The sequence below is a fragment of the Hyperolius riggenbachi genome, chromosome 3 (genome assembly GCF_040937935.1).
Source record: "Hyperolius riggenbachi isolate aHypRig1 chromosome 3, aHypRig1.pri, whole genome shotgun sequence".
Taxonomy (NCBI): Eukaryota; Metazoa; Chordata; class Amphibia; order Anura; family Hyperoliidae; genus Hyperolius; species Hyperolius riggenbachi.
In genome coordinates, this window is record NC_090648.1 from 118,318,772 (window position 1) to 118,335,100 (window position 16,329).

General features: G+C 44.1%; 1 protein-coding gene across 7 annotated transcripts in view; it reads left to right on the forward strand.

Moving 5' to 3' along the window:
* Positions 1-16,329, forward strand: part of LRRTM4 (leucine rich repeat transmembrane neuronal 4) — a 1,103,072-nt gene that overhangs the window by 642,517 nt on the left and 444,226 nt on the right. The window contains exon 4 of one of the 7 annotated variants that reach the window (XM_068274831.1): positions 16,056-16,095. The exons of 5 other annotated variants lie outside the window; for them this stretch is intronic. In XM_068274831.1, coding sequence (XP_068130932.1) covers positions 16,056-16,061 — 6 coding nt within the window. In that variant the 3' untranslated portion in view covers positions 16,062-16,095. Of the gene's footprint in view, positions 1-12,396; positions 12,466-16,055; positions 16,096-16,329 lie in introns of those variants that run through there. One more of the 7 variants, XM_068274830.1, reaches the window with a different exon arrangement.

Sequence of the window (16,329 nt, forward strand, 5' to 3'; positions counted from 1 at the left end):
TTATTGATTTTTAAAGCGCCAACATATTCTGTGGTGCTGTACACAGTAAAAAACAAACTTGGGGTACATATTAGTACAGACAATGGTGTACACCAATACACAAAATATAGAATTGGTACTAAATACAGAATTGATACAAAATTGGTAATTACAGTGACAAAAGTACCAAGATGAATAAAATGTATAACAAATTCCAAGACACAAAAGGGTGAGCGAGCCTTGCCCTTGAGAGCTTACAATCTAATGCCTAATACACACTATGGCCCTGATTCACAAAGCGGTGATAACTCAGTTATCACGCCTAAAAGACTTTAGGCGTGATAAGCCGTGCAAAGCTGAGTTATCACCGATTTGTGCTGCTCTTCGCACAAAGCTCCCGCGCGCAAAGTCCCATAGGGCTCAATGGACGCTGTACGCGAAGCATAGTACACTGCGCGCGCAGCGCGGTGCGCTACGCGCGCAAAACTTTGCGCGCGGGAGATCGCGCGAGTTTCTACTTATCACGCCTAAACTGAGTTTAGGCATGATAAAGGGCTTTTCACAGGTGTGCAAACACTTTGCACCGCTTTGTGAATCAAGCCCAATGAGTTTTTCTGCCAGACCGATTGTCCATAGAAATGAGCTAAAACTCGATTAGGAAATCTATCGCAAATCAGTTCGGACATGTTGGAAATAATCAATGTGGCAGTAAATCTGCCAGAAAATCTAAACGTGTAAATAAGGTATAAAGGAATAGGGAGGGAATCAATATGTAATATGCCATATATAATGGCAATTGCATCTTATCAATAAAATCAGAGAAAACAAACTGAAAACATCAGAGGTCTGCATCAGTTCAGATCTCACTGCATTGTTCCTTTCCAGTTTGTCTTTTCTTTTACTCTTTTTATCTTAATCGTAGAGCGTATTCAATAATGCTATTCAGAAAATGTAAAAACAAAAACAAAAAAGACCTAAACAGATTTGTGGTACTATCGCGTGATCGAATGATTTCTGTGAATTTTAATAATGGGTTTGTTGAAGAACAACTAAATGTAAAATGCAAGGCCTGCATCATATTAAACAGCTACTAAAAGAATTCAGAAGTATAAAATAATAGTAATAATTAAAATAATAATGATAATGATATTAATTTACAATAGTATCACTATTATAGTAGTAATACATTGCTTTGTTAAACTTTTGATTAGAAAAAGTCATGCTTTCAGTTTGGTTCTATCACAAGGTTTAATGATGAACATTTTTTGAGGTTATTTTTTAGTCTGCATATTTACAAAAAAAAAAAAAAAAGCATTCCACAGTGCATCTAGCAGGAGTGTTAGAATTTGCTGGTAGCCAATTCATTAGTACAGTAACAAAGCCTTGCACCTGTGCAGTAGAGTGGACCTGATTGGGCTCAGCTTTGTCTGCCACAGCTCGAGCGAAGAGCCGTTAGTGCCAATAAGGAGATATTCGGGGGACTCAGTGCTGGATCCCCCTCTGCTGCAAGGGACAGGGGAAGCCTCATTAGGATCCAGTGGCTTCCCCCTCCTGAGGTAAGTACCCTTCAGGTACACTTTAACTACCTTCTCTCTTGTTTTCCACCTTTCAACCATACTTCTCCAGTTTGAATAACATTAATAATCCAAACATTTATATAGCGCTTTTCTCCTGTCAGACTCAAAGCGCTCAAGAGCTGCAGCCACTGGGACGCGCTCAGGAGGCCACCCTGCAGTGTTAGGGAGTCTTGCCTTGAACTCCTTACTGAATAGGTACTGACCCTAGCCAGGATTCGAACCCTGGTCCCCCATGTCAAAGGCAGTGCCCTTAACCAGTGCTCTATTCAGCCACTGCACATTGCAATGGTCTCAATGTTAATCCGTCTAAGGTGAGTCAGGTCATTGATGTCCTGCTTGCTCTTTGCATAAAGCTTAATATCCGCCATGTAGGTTAGTGGATTAATGGTAGCTCCACTCTTAAACATGAGATCATTAGTCTGAGATGGTTCAAGTATGTGCAGAGCAGCATAGGGGTATATGCCATACTTGGGGGTGACCACCAGTACTGTAACAATAGGGGTTGAAGAGGTTGAGACCACACTGGAGGTCTAAACCACAGGGACAACAAAGATCCCTCCTACAGTTGCTCTATCAGCTCTTTATTATTGCTGTAGTTGTAATGACCACCCTATATGCGCATATAACAGTGCAAATCATTGGCTTTATCATTCCTTTATCTCTGCTTACACCTCTGTGTTCTTAGACAGCTGGTTTTAACAGCTGCACTGTATCATATTATTATTATTATACAGTACTGGGGAGGTGGTCCAGTGTAAAGTTTACACTGACGCCTGTGGCACTGTAGCTTCGCCCACTGGTGTGACAGCTTTGCTCTATGTCTTGTATTGGCTTCCACTGTTGTCTTCTACCATCCCTTTGACTTCTTGTGTGGAAGGATTTTAGTGTCCTGTTACCATTGTAAAATACCAGGTATTCACTGATCCATATGTGTGGCATTGACTTTAAGCTTTCCTATAGCCAATCCTGGCTGTGCTCAGGTTGGGCTGTCTAGACCAGGCATGGGCAAACTTGGCCCTCCAGCTGTTGAGGAACTACAAATCCCACAATGCATTGCATGAGTCTGACAGCCACAGTCATGACTCATAAAGGCAAATGCATTGTGGGATTTGTAGTTCCTTAACAGCTGGAGGGCCAAGTTTGCCCATGCCTGGTCTAGACCATTAATATGTGGCAACTTCCCTGTCTATAGGCTATTGATATTCTGAGCATGGCCAGTTCTAGACTTTTTGCCGCCTGAGGAAAACTTGTGAGGATGCCCCCCCCCCCCCCCTTTGGTAGTATCATTGCCCTCACCTGAGGCTCCCCTGTCCGCACTCCCCTCCAGCTATTTGCCCAGCATTAAAATGTGAAAGTACAGTTGGCGACATTGCAGGAAGTGATGCTGCGGTAGAGCGCAGTGCTGGAATGAGTTGCTAATGTTTTTGCCAACGACCCTTCTACACTGTGCTTATCTGCTAGCTCATATGATTCCCTTGATATTCATTGAATCTGCCAAAAAGTGAAATTCCAAAATTTGCATAGATCAGTAAACTATTACAAAAAACAACTAGGAAGGTCAAGTTTCCCACAGAAGGGTTAATCAGCTGGTCAGATGAGCTCTAATTTGCAACAGTTCCCTGACTGCATCTCCCGTCTCGGAACACAGATGTGAACGCGGCGTGATGCTGTTCTGCGTTTTATTATCATGCTAACAGGTGGCTCTTATGCAGATTTTGATGTTCACGCAGTCATTAAAATGAAGTTAAACTTCGTGCCATTTTGCGGGAGCAGCAAAACAAAGCCTTGGAAAAGTCATTACATTTAGAATACATGAAGGGCGTTACACAGCAGACAAGAGGAGACTGATCCAGACAGAAGGTCAGAGTCGACATAATGAAATCAGAGGGAGAGAGGAGCCGCTGAGGGTCAGGAGGAGTCAGACATGCAGCAGTAAAATGAGACTTGGCTGGACTATCGCTCACAACACCACAAGCAATGATATACAGAACAGAAGATAAGCAGACCGTAACACCATGTTCAATTCCAAACACGTCAACAATGCTGTTAAGGAACTGGTGGCGATGTTCAGGAAATTGTGCAGTTCTTCTAAATTCATAAAAAATGTGCTCAATTTTCCTGATCTACACAACATTATCAAAATGTGTGACAAGTTTGTACAAAACCTCACCTATATTCATCAAAGGGTGTCTTTTTAATTTGGATGGACAGTCTTGTCCACCAAAAAGACATTTGGAGCCCCTTTGGTTCACTGACCACCATCTCATCTCCTCCCCTTCACAATACACCTATGCCTGTGAGATCAGGCCCTTAAGCCTCGTGCACACGCCAGACTTGAAGAGAGTCTGAAGCCTCATAATATCCCACTTTTTATTTAACATTTACCTTCTACACTTTAACCCAAGCTAAAACGCAGCATCCCCCCACCACCAAATCCACAACTTTACCGGTTGTGGAGTTTGCTGCCAGCTAGGCAGAGCAGGGCTGCAGCTCTGCCTCCATTAGCATCAATCCACCACTGATCGCTGCCTCTCCCTCGCCCCTCTCAGTGAAAGTAGACTAAGAGGGGCGGGGAGAGAAGGTGATCAGTGGGAATTGACATGAGTAGATGAGTAGAGGCTGCGCTACAACGCTAAGCTCTGCTCTACAAGGAAGCTCTCCCCGCATCTTTCCCCGTGGATTGGGGGGGGGGTTTAAACACAGCGTTCTGTCACGGGGATGCATCGTTGTAGCTTGGGTTATAGTGTAGAAGAGGAACGTTAAATACAAAGTGGGGTTTTATGAGGCTTCAGAGTCTCTTTAAGTCATCTGAGGCGGCCTTTAAGTCATTCTATTGTTCGCGCCGCTTCCCCGCAGCTGTTTGATGTCACTTATGCGCTGCTCCTGGGCCCTCCGCCATCCCCACCCCGCCTAGTAACACAGCAGTGACAACAGTGACTCTCTACAGCTCCTCCCCACCAGATTTTCAACATGCCACTTTTTTAAATTGGTGAACTGCCTAAAATCGATCAAAAGCTAATTGATCAGTCATGTTGGTGGCATTAGTTTTCTATCATATTTGTAGAGATTAATTGACTCAGGTCAAAAAAATTCAGCAGCAGCGACCCAAGACCAGGGCCTTTGAGGCCCTCCAGAATTCTGGCCCTGGAAATATAGGGGTAAATTTTCCACTGCTGGCACTCAGTAGGCTCACCGCTGACATAAATAAGAGATAATATATCGCTTCTGCAACTTTAAGTATTCTTTACTAATGTTAATCTTTTCTTTTCCATGCAACAAGTCCTACCACACAGCATAGCTAAGAATGTCTCCATGAGGCTAGGAGCACACTGGGCAGTCTGCACTGTGCGTCTTTGGGATTTGCATTTTACATTCACGTTTTTATGCTTTTTTTGTGCTTTTAGCATTTGCATTTTTTTTTATTTATTTCCCTATTGAATGATGTACAATACGGTAGCATATTAAAAAAAAAAAAAAAAACGTATATAAAAACACATTCCTCTGCTTCTCCATTGAGATACATTATGTGGGTTTTACAAGCATTTTTTATTTTATCTTTTTCAAACTCAGCGTACACCCGGTACTTTTACCCAACTTAGACAGACTGGCTTCATAACAGCACTCCTGAATTGGGTTATGTTTGCATCATCGTTTGGTACGCTATTATTATTTTATTCTTCTTTAACAGCTTTTAATAATTTAGATTATCCAAAGGTGTACCACAAAAATACAAAAACAATTTTCCTACCAGTCACTCCCAGCCATTCAAAACATCCATACATCCATTCACCACCAGAACATTATGGTCCTTTAAAAAGAAAAGAAAAAAGAAACCCAATCAGGGTTGGTTGACTTAAATTATATCTTGTTGTCGTTGATAGTGCTCCCGTGGCTCAATCATAGCAAGGCTGCCTACCAGTAGGATTCTACTCAGGTAGTTGCATTTATCAGGTCTGTAGAGACCCAGACTGGGCCAGACATGGACCTACCCCAGAAAAGAGCCCCAGTCGCCTGATCCTTCTGCCGACTCTACCCCTTCAATATCCCATCCCTAAAACCTCACAAGCGAAGCGTGCACTGTCAGGAGTGTTTTACAAGCATTTTTGAAAATCATGTAGCAAGTTGCGCATTTTCAAAAACACACAATGTAAAATGCAAATATATGCGTTTGTACATGAGGCCCATAGACTTGAATTAGCGGCAAAAATGCTAGCGTTTTCCGCAGCGCTAGCGTTTCCGCCTATTGTGTTCCAACTCTGAGTCAAATAGTTTTCGTCTACTTATCGTAGCTTGTTGCATCAATAAGCATAATAAAATGGAGGCGGGAACACAACATTTGTAAAGGTGTCAAATGTCTGTCTTATGTAAGATCTTCATTGCTTTGAGAAGTAGGTCAGACTTTCCTTAGTAGTATATGCTGGTTCCAGCAGCTCTTTGTTGTAATGAAAATCGCCCTTTCAAGTAGTCTGTAGAAGTTTAAGTATCATGCATGCATTCTGTGTCTGTGTACACAGAAGGATCCGCAGGCCAACAATGGTGGAAAATGCTGGTAATTCTTTATTCAGGAATTCCACAAGGCAAATGTAAAATCACAAGGTTCAACTGACGCGTGTCGGGCCTACAATCTGCCCTTAGTCATAGTTAAAAATGAACCTACAAGGGGAGGGCTTTATGTAGGTGGGAGAGAAAGGAACTCCACCCTATACCTCAATTAGCCCTCACCTTAAAGGGAACATAACATATTATCTTGAGAAAAGACATGGTAAATGTACAAGATTCATGAATGTACTCAATAGTAATTAATAACAGCTGACAACAAGTATAAAAAAGGGTAATATGAAAATGTAAAAAACCATTGCTGGAGGAAGCATGTCATATGAAAGGCCAAGCTTAAAAGCCCACTTAGCAAAAAGGGCAAAAAACACACACAAGAAGTTCACTTATATGAGGGGAGAATAAGGATGAAACAAAATACACATGGTTAACAATCATAAACAAGGTTCAAGTCCCAACGTGTGTTAAGACCCGTAGGGGTGCGAGTATCCATCCTATGAATCCAATAAGCTTCTCGCTTCAAAAGTAATTTGTGGATGTCTCCACCCCTCCTGGTACTCACCACACGCTCCACCCCCTGAAAAATAAAAGAGGAAAGGTTGCCCTCATGAACATTTTTGAAATGTTTAGACACTGCCGACTTCTTGAAGGTCTTCCAATTAGTGCCACAGAAGTGTTCAGCAATACGGGCTCTCAAGTTGCGAGTAGTGCATCCCACATATTGTAAACGGCAGGAGGTGCAAGAAATAACATAGATAACGCACTTCGTGTCGCAATTTACATATTGTTTAATGGGGATGCTATTACCAGTCGCAAAAGAGAGAATGGAAGATCCTGCACCCACTGGTCGAATTGGTAGGGGGTAATGAGCGTTTTGATTTCTCATTCCATATCCTTGCTGCCTGTCTTCATGCTCCCCCCTACTTGCTGGACCATTTATTTCACGTATATGGCTGATGTTTAATTTTACTCTTCATACCATTGCTGGACTTTAGCATGGAGTTACGTTCCAAGCATTCTATGCCTATCATTGCTAAGGGTGAGAACATTGTACATCATGCCCTCCCTAGCATCCTTCCTGCTGCCATGCCGTTACCTGCTGTTACGCAGGCTACTCTGATGGTGAATGACCGAGTGGCTTCTTCCCTTCCCGTTCTGGCCGGTGTGCGAGCGGAGTTGCTGAGTGCGTCCTCTGGCTTGGTGGCCCCGGAGAGTCCTTGCCGCTTTGATGTTATCCAGAGGGATCCCAGTCCTGCTGTGGCTGTGTCACTTGTGCTCGGCGGTGGAAGCGCTGCAGAGGAACCCTCTATGCCGTCTGCTATAGTCGGCGGGACCCCACTGGCGCACACTTCCCCCGGAGATGATGTCACAGTGGGGAAGCACGATGTTGCACAGATGGCGTCTGTTACTCCAGCGTCACACAGCTCTCCTGGTTCGCCTCATCTGAGCCAGTTGTCAACACAGGAGCTACTTCGTTTGGCCCAACTGCGGTACGACGTCCATCCCATCACTACCACTGTGCTCTCTCATCCTGGGCCTCCACCTATGCCCCCTTCAGAGGATATCAACAGATACAGACCCTCGGTGAGTGCTGTACATTCTCCTACTGTGGTGCCTCATTGCATGGGGGCTATTCCTAAGGTTTCCTCTGGCATTAACTCTTCTACCGGCATATATGTCACTTCAGCTCTTCCGCCTCTAGCTCCAGCATTTGTTACTACCTCTAGTGTCACCATGCCACACATTTTTCCGCAAACTTTACCCACTCAGAACTTTACTCATGTGGGTTCACAGTCAACCTATGCGGACTTTCAGAGACCAAACATGCCTTTTAATATGCCACCCTTTAGCAATGTGCCCACCTATATACCATCTTCTCATCATCTGTTGGGACATTCCAATAGTATACTACAGAAACCTATGTTTACAGGCTTATACCAGAATTACTTGCCAGCATCCACGTTTAATGGTGTTTTGTCCATGCACTCCAATATGAACATTGGACATTCTTCATATTCCACTGAGTCTATGTTATCCAGCCAGACTGTTGACACCACACCATTATCTGATCAGCCTGTGATTGTTGATGTTGATTTGTCTTCCAATGACACTACATATAATGATATAGCTGTTGGTTTTTCTGATGCATCATCTAAACAGTCTAACAATGTTAAAGTACCTTGTTATAACTTTGATCCAAATACAAATCTCAATGCATATGGTAATTTGCTGCAAGACTCAGAACGTAAAGATAAGTTTATGTCTGTATTCTCGGGAGATTGTGGTGCTGCAAGTTTACAGCCAGAACTTACTTTACACTCCTTATATACTACTTTAGAGTGTTTAATGGATAAAGAGGTGCGTCTTTGGTGGGACGTCACTAGCTTGAAACATTATATCAGCAAAGGTATTATACCTAGAGGTCTACGAATCAAAAAAATTCCCACCACCATCTACTCTGATAAATTTGTTATTGAGTGGAATCAGATCCTGACTGATTGCTCTCTGCAGCTCATGAGATTGATAGTCTCATATGAGGAACAAAAGTTAACCGATCTCAAGCTGCAGATAGACAAAACTAATCAGGATCTGAAAAGGTTTGACTCCTTGAACCTCCATGATGATCTACACTTAAAATTAAAAAATAATATTAATAGACTTGAAACTATCATCATGGAAACGAAACGAGTCAAGTTTCTCAGGGACACAAATGACTATAGTCGCAATGTAGTATATGAATGGGGGAGATGGGAGTCTTTCCACAGGTCCCCCAGATCCATTCTGAAAAAGTTCACCCCCAAGAAAAACGTGAGTTTCAGTTCTTTGGACACCTCGGGCTCCTTGTCGGATGCTTCAGAGGCTTCAGATTTAAATCGTAGAACCCTACAATCTACCATTTTTTCTAACACTGCTCTACAGACAGTGGACCCTCCCTTACTCCAGACGTCAGGGGTTCCCATTCCTCAACCATCTTATTACAGAACGCAACGGAAATTCAACAAAACCAAAAAACGAAAACAAAAAAGAAACGTGTCAGACGAGCAGGGCGCAAACATAGAAAACCGGAAAACCAGGTAGCTTCCAATTCAGAGCCTATTGCCTGTAATGTGATCAATCTTTCTAGTTGCGCCCTCTCTTCGGAACAGATCAAACTGTTGTCTAGGGGCTTATCCTTTGCTCCCTCTAGCCATTTTGATTTATTTCGGACTATTTTAGATCTCAACAAGTTTGTGAGAAATTTGGTGGTAAAGAAACATTTTTTTGATGATTCCTCTGAGGTTGTTGAATCCCTAGCACCTGTATCCTTGCCACGGAATCAAATAGAGGATGTTCCCTCCTTCCGTGACATTAGAAACATTTTGGTGCTTCAGGCCCTAGATGATAGGGGCACAGTGGGGGTTAATACAACTCAAGTGACACCTATTAGAATCTGTAATTCCTCCTTTTACCCAGTTAATGCCAGGTCCCCTGAGATAGACACCTTTCAGGACCTCATAGAGGGCGAACTTGCCGGTTTGTCGAGGTCGTCCAGGGCACCGTCGGATCTCTCTGCCTCCGAGCGGCAGGCTTTAAACTCCCTACGGGAGAATACGGATATTGTTATCCGCTCGGCGGACAAGGGGGGAGCTGTCGTTGTCCTGGACGCCGCCGATTACCGGTCGGAGGCCCTGAGACAACTTGGGGATGCGGATGTGTATCGGCCCTTACTTCGGGATCCTACCCAAGATTTCCTGGTGGATCTTCGGGGGCTGTTGGAATGGGGACAGGATATGGGTGTTCTTACTAGGAATATGTCCGAATTTTTATGTCCTTTACACCCTGTCGTCCCCGTGTTCCACCACCTCCCGAAGATACACAAGCCGGGCGTTCCCCCGCGGGGCCGCCCCATTGTGGCTGGCATTGGCTCCGTGGGCGAGCGCCTCGGCGAGTGGGTCGACTCACATCTGCAGCCCCTTGTTCTGAGACTGCCAGGTTACTTACAGGATACCCGGCATGTTCTGTCCAGTTTTGCTGATTTTGTGTGGGAGGATGGGTTTCATTGGGTGACCTTAGACGTCGCCTCTCTGTACTCTTCCATCCCGCACAGTCTTGCCTTGAAGGCTTTAAATTTTCACCTTGAGAAATATTCTACCTTTGACATTTCCTTGCAGTCTTTCCTCGGGGGGGCCGTGGAGTACCTCCTCACACACAATTATTTTATGTTTGATTCGGGGTTCTACCTCCAGAGATGCGGAGCTTCTATGGGGGCTAAGTTTTCCCCCTCCCTTGCCAACCTATACATGGGTTGGTGGGAGGAGCTCCGCATCTTTGGGGATGAGAACCCCTTCGCCTCCCACATAGTTTGGTATGGCAGATTTATAGACGACCTGCTTTTGGTGTGGGGTGGTCCTCCTGGCCTCCTCGGGGATTTTCTGGCATATGTGAATTGTAATGAATTAAATCTAAGTTTCACGATTAATCATCATGATACTTGCATTGATTATTTAGATTTGACCCTTACTGGAGATACCAAGCCCCACCGAGTCTCTACCAAAACCTTCCGTAAGCCTACAGCAGGTAATTCTATACTTCTTGCCAGTTCTTGTCACCCTAGACATACCATCAGTGCTATTCCCACAGGAGAATTTACTCGAGCAGCTCGCAACTGCTCTAATCCTGAGGAATTGGAATATGAATGCAATCTAGTGGAGGACCGTTTGAGGCGAAGAGGTTATACTAGGAACCAGCTAGCCCGGGGACGATCTAGAGGTACTAGGAGACCACGCAGTGAACTCTTGACCACCAGGAACCTGGGTGGGGACCGGGATGGGAAAGTCACTTTTGTTACAGAGTATAGCCTTGAATTTAATAAAATCACGGACATTGTGAGGAAATATCTTCCAGTGCTGAATTCTGATCCCAAACTCAGAGCTATTCTGCAGCAGGGATGTCGTTTCTCTGCTAGAAGGGCACGCACTTTGGGATCGATCCTTTCCCCAAGTGATTTTCAATCTACTTCCCTGTCTCGGGTCCCCACCTGGCTCGCCACGGTGGGCTCTTACCCGTGCGGTTTCCCAACATGTAATTATTGTCACTGCCACAAGAAAGGTTCTTCCATTCTCTCTTTTGCGACTGGTAATAGCATCCCCATTAAACAATATGTAAATTGCGACACGAAGTGCGTTATCTATGTTATTTCTTGCACCTCCTGCCGTTTACAATATGTGGGATGCACTACTCGCAACTTGAGAGCCCGTATTGCTGAACACTTCTGTGGCACTAATTGGAAGACCTTCAAGAAGTCGGCAGTGTCTAAACATTTCAAAAATGTTCATGAGGGCAACCTTTCCTCTTTTATTTTTCAGGGGGTGGAGCGTGTGGTGAGTCCCAGGAGGGGTGGAGACATCCACAAATTACTTTTGAAGCGAGAAGCTTATTGGATTCATAGGATGGATACTCGCACCCCTACGGGTCTTAACACACGTTGGGACTTGAACCTTGTTTATGATTGTTAACCATGTGTATTTTGTTTCATCCTTATTCTCCCCTCATATAAGTGAACTTCTTGTGTGTGTTTTTTGCCCTTTTTGCTAAGTGGGCTTTTAAGCTTGGCCTTTCATATGACATGCTTCCTCCAGCAATGGTTTTTTACATTTTCATATTACCCTTTTTTATACTTGTTGTCAGCTGTTATTAATTACTATTGAGTACATTCATGAATCTTGTACATTTACCATGTCTTTTCTCAAGATAATATGTTATGTTCCCTTTAAGGTGAGGGCTAATTGAGGTATAGGGTGGAGTTCCTTTCTCTCCCACCTACATAAAGCCCTCCCCTTGTAGGTTCATTTTTAACTATGACTAAGGGCAGATTGTAGGCCCGACACGCGTCAGTTGAACCTTGTGATTTTACATTTGCCTTGTGGAATTCCTGAATAAAGAATTACCAGCATTTTCCACCATTGTTGGCCTGCGGATCCTTCTGTGTACATTTCTGGATTGGCCTGGCTCCCCAGATCCTGCACCCACTGGTCGAATTGGTAGGGGGTAATGAGCGTTTTGATTTCTCATTCCACATTCTGTGTCTGTACCATAGATAAAGTGCAATCTAGCATTTATCAATCTCCAGTATATAGATTTTTGTGTTGTTTTCTGTGTATAAATCCCCAAGAAATAAGCTGGGGTCTTTAGGGAAATCAAAGAGTGAGAGGAATTGCAGATGCGGCTACAGTGCCTCTCAGATCCTCTGTAAGAATCATTTTCAAAGGTGCTGAAACTTTGTGCTGTCTGTTCTTTGATGTCACAGGAGATAGATGGCGTCTCAGGGAAAATATACAGAGCAGACTGAGAAAGGAGGGCCTCTTTAACATCGAACATCAATAATTCCTTCTGCAGATGTTGACATGCTTTAAAATGTCACCTCAGCTGCTACGCCGACTCCTTGAAGAGATTACAGGGAGGACTTTAAGCCTGGCATCTCCTATTTTACTTGCTTCCCAGTGGATTTTTTTTATTTTGTATTTCTAGGTCCGTAAATATATGTTTGATTTTGCACAAAAACAATTTTTCATGGTTTCAATTTACTAAGCATCACTGCATTCGGTAATGCAGAAAACAGCTGATTTTACCAAACAGAGGTCAACTCACTAGGGCTGTTACCACATGGAAAAGTAAAATGACTGACTTGCGAGGTGAATGTCATTGATGAGCACAAATGTTGATATTCTTTTCGCATTAACCACTTCAGCCTATCTGAACAAGTATACACGTCCAAATAGGCGCCACTCAAGTCTGACTGGACTCGTATCCGTGTCCAGTGTGTTAGCACTGGATGTGCGCACGCGCGCGCCACTCGGACTTGGCGGTATTTCCGTGTCAGGGGTTGGGGAACAGTGACACTGTATGTCATGAGGGTATATTACTGTTATTTTAGTACATGAGGGCATACAATTGTCGAAACAAAAACAAAAAAAAACCTCAAAACATAAAAAATACATCTTTATTCCAAATAATATATTGGAGCCATACATTGTACTAGGATCATATTTTAAATGTTATGATAGCCGAGACTAATGAGCAAATGAAATGGATGGGTTTTATTTGTAGTATTCTTTATTTTAAAACTATAGGGGATATCATTGGATAAACAGTGTATTGTTTTCTTTTCTTTTTTTTTTTTTGATGCGAAAATGACTTTTGAGCAAGTAAATGCCTCAATAAATGTCGATTCACAAAGAATAGAGCATGTGGTAAAACAAGTCAGATGCTACCAACCTGGAGCTGTCGGTGACTAACAATCAGCCGTCTGGTAAAATGGAAGGGTAAAGGAGCCAGCCAATATAAGGAGCTACCCTGGCTCACTTTAAAAAGGAAGTTAAAATATGCTTAAAGTGGACCTGAACTCAGAACTTCCTCTCTGCTCTAAAAGCAACAGTGCAATAATCTTTCTTTGTTACAGTTGATACAAATCTGCAGTGTGTCTACTTCCTGCTTTCATGGAAGCAGACATATTGTTCACATCCTGTGTTTACCTATTAACGCTCTGCTATGGCAGGGAGCTGACACAGCTGAGGGATCAAATTACAACTTGTGATTAGTCCCAGATGAGGGGAGAATTAGACAGTCTAAACTCTCTAAATACATACAGGGTGCATTTGTATATGTCTTTCTTCGGTCCTGTGCAAGAGTTCAGGTCCACTTTAAAAGAAGCCTCTAATCTATAATGTAATGTACTTGTATTATTGATTTTGTCTTTATTTTCAAATCAAGTTTATCTCTGCCTCTGGCAAATGTTATTAGATTTTATCTGTTGCAACTCTTCTGGATTTTCAGTATAGTATTCTGACACGTAAAGACCCAGGTTATACATTCAATGTATTTATAAAGTGGCTACACACCCCTCATAACCATTATAGGAAGGATTTACGTGGGTTGAGTTTGGTACGGTCGAGAGTTGCTGGCCTAGTTATAATTTGTGCATCCTTTGTAGACTCAAGCAAGTGCACATGGTGGATTGAACTCGGCCATGGGAGATGATAAAGACTGCATCACCTGAGAATCTTGAGAATCCACCATGTGTACAGCAGCCAGCCACTCAGGGCCGGTTCTCTCATGAAGCAAGGTGAAACATTTGCATCAGGTGCAGAGATTACAGGGGCAGCATTTTTGTACTGTGTTTACACTAACAGCATGCAGTCAGAGTAGGAGGAGAAGTGAGACTCAAAGACTCACAGCCAGCCAGTGTGCTATTGTGTTGGGCTGCAGCATGTCATGTGAGAACATTAAATGAAGAAGAGGAAATTGTCAGGTGCTGTGCGATCATTCCAAATCAGGGCGCATATCCTCACAAGTTTGCCTCAGGCAGCAAAAAGTCTAGAACCGACCCTCTGCCGCCCAATGTCTGCTAAAGATCTGGCATGCCTGATCTATAGTGATCCCCGACACCGAGCAATGAATGATCGTATTGTTCTCGCTGCATCCCTACCCACAGTAAACTGCTATGTCAGGCCACTTGTCCCTCCATCCCCCTCCATAGCAACTGATGTGTCGCTAGACTGGAGACTAGTGATGCATCTGTACAACCCTGGCACTGCACTGTCAGGTAACATAAATGCTCCCCTCTGTACTAGGCTTTATTTTGAGAAACGACATAATGTGTTGTTGATGTCCCCAAAACGAATTACTGTAGGTTATGATCTTCTTATTCAAGAGATAAGGAGAGGCAAAATGGGCCTGATGCTATTCCAGGTGATAAGTAGCTTGCAGAAGCGAGCTACTTATCACCTTGCCATCGCACGAGGATTACCGGCAAATCCTATTGCCAGTTTCACTCGTGCGATGGCCGATCGTTAGGGAGCATTACTCAGGCGAAAGCCTGAGCGATGCTTCCTATTCCCGGGCGATGGGGAGCGAGGTTTACCCTGTGGTGCTGTCCATCAGCACCACGGCCTCGCTCCCCACACATGCGCACAACCCGCCGAACATCTGCCGCCATCTTCCGCCGCTGCATCTGGGGGTCTCCTTTAATAAGGAGGCCCCCAGAGCTCCCCGCCGGCCGCTGCTCGTCTCCGCAACCCCCCACAAAGCTAAATGCTTAAATTCCTTACCGCCGCTTTACACCCGCCGCATCTCGCCCCAAGTCCCCGCTGTGTAATTACAGTGTACGAGTTACTGTAATTACAGTCACTAATAACAGAGTCCCAACAAAGCATCTTTGAATCAGCCGCCGGGGCTCCCCATTGGTTCACAGGCTGGACCAATGAAAATGGTCCAGCCTGTGAACCAATGGGGAGCCCCGGCGGCTGATTCAAAGATGCTTTGCCGGGACTCTGTTATTAGTGAGTGTAATTACAGTAACTCATACACTGTAATTACACAGCAGGGACTTGGGGCGAGATGCGGCGGCCCGGGGGTGTAAAGCGGCGGTAAGGAATTTAAGCATTCAGCTTTGTGGGGGGTTGCGGAGACGAGCGGCGGCCGGCAGGGAGCTCTGGGGGTCTCCTTATTAAAGGAGACCCCCAGATGCAGCGCCGATGTCGTGCGTTAGCATGTTTAGACCTGCTTTTTGCAGGTCTAAGCTAACGCTCATGTCTGCCGGGAAGCATCGCTTCCCGGAGGCATGCAAAGTGTAATAGGATAGGGTGTAAGGAACTTGCTGGGCGATAATATCGCCCAAGCGAGTTCTTTTACCACCCTGCCTAGGGCTAAATGCAATTGGATCAGGCGACTTTATAGTCGCCTGATTATCGGACTCACCAGCGTTTAACACTGGCGAGTCTGACAATTGCCTCAGGCCCAATGTGCCTTGCCTGGTGGTGCCAAGTAGCAAGAAACAACCCTGAAAATAAATAATGCAAGGGCTTTCAATTTTTTGGGAAAATGTATAGTTTGAGGAGATAATTGGCTACAGTAATGACACACAATGCAAAGACCAAGTGAACTTCTCTCATTTTTATTTGTTTTCAGGTGTGATTTTTAAATTGCCCACACCTGTTACTTGTCCCAGGTGAGTTTAAAGGAACATCACATGCTTGAAACAGCCTTATTTATCCACAATTTTGAAAGGGTGCCAATAGTTTTGTCTAGTATATTTTTGGAGTTTTGTGTGACATGACATGGGGCTCAATTCAGTAAACGGTGCTAACCCAGTTAGCACGCCTAAAGGCTTTGGGCGTGCTAACTAGGGTGCTAAGTAGTTAGCACATACAAACTACTTAGCACCGTAGTTAGCACATGCAAA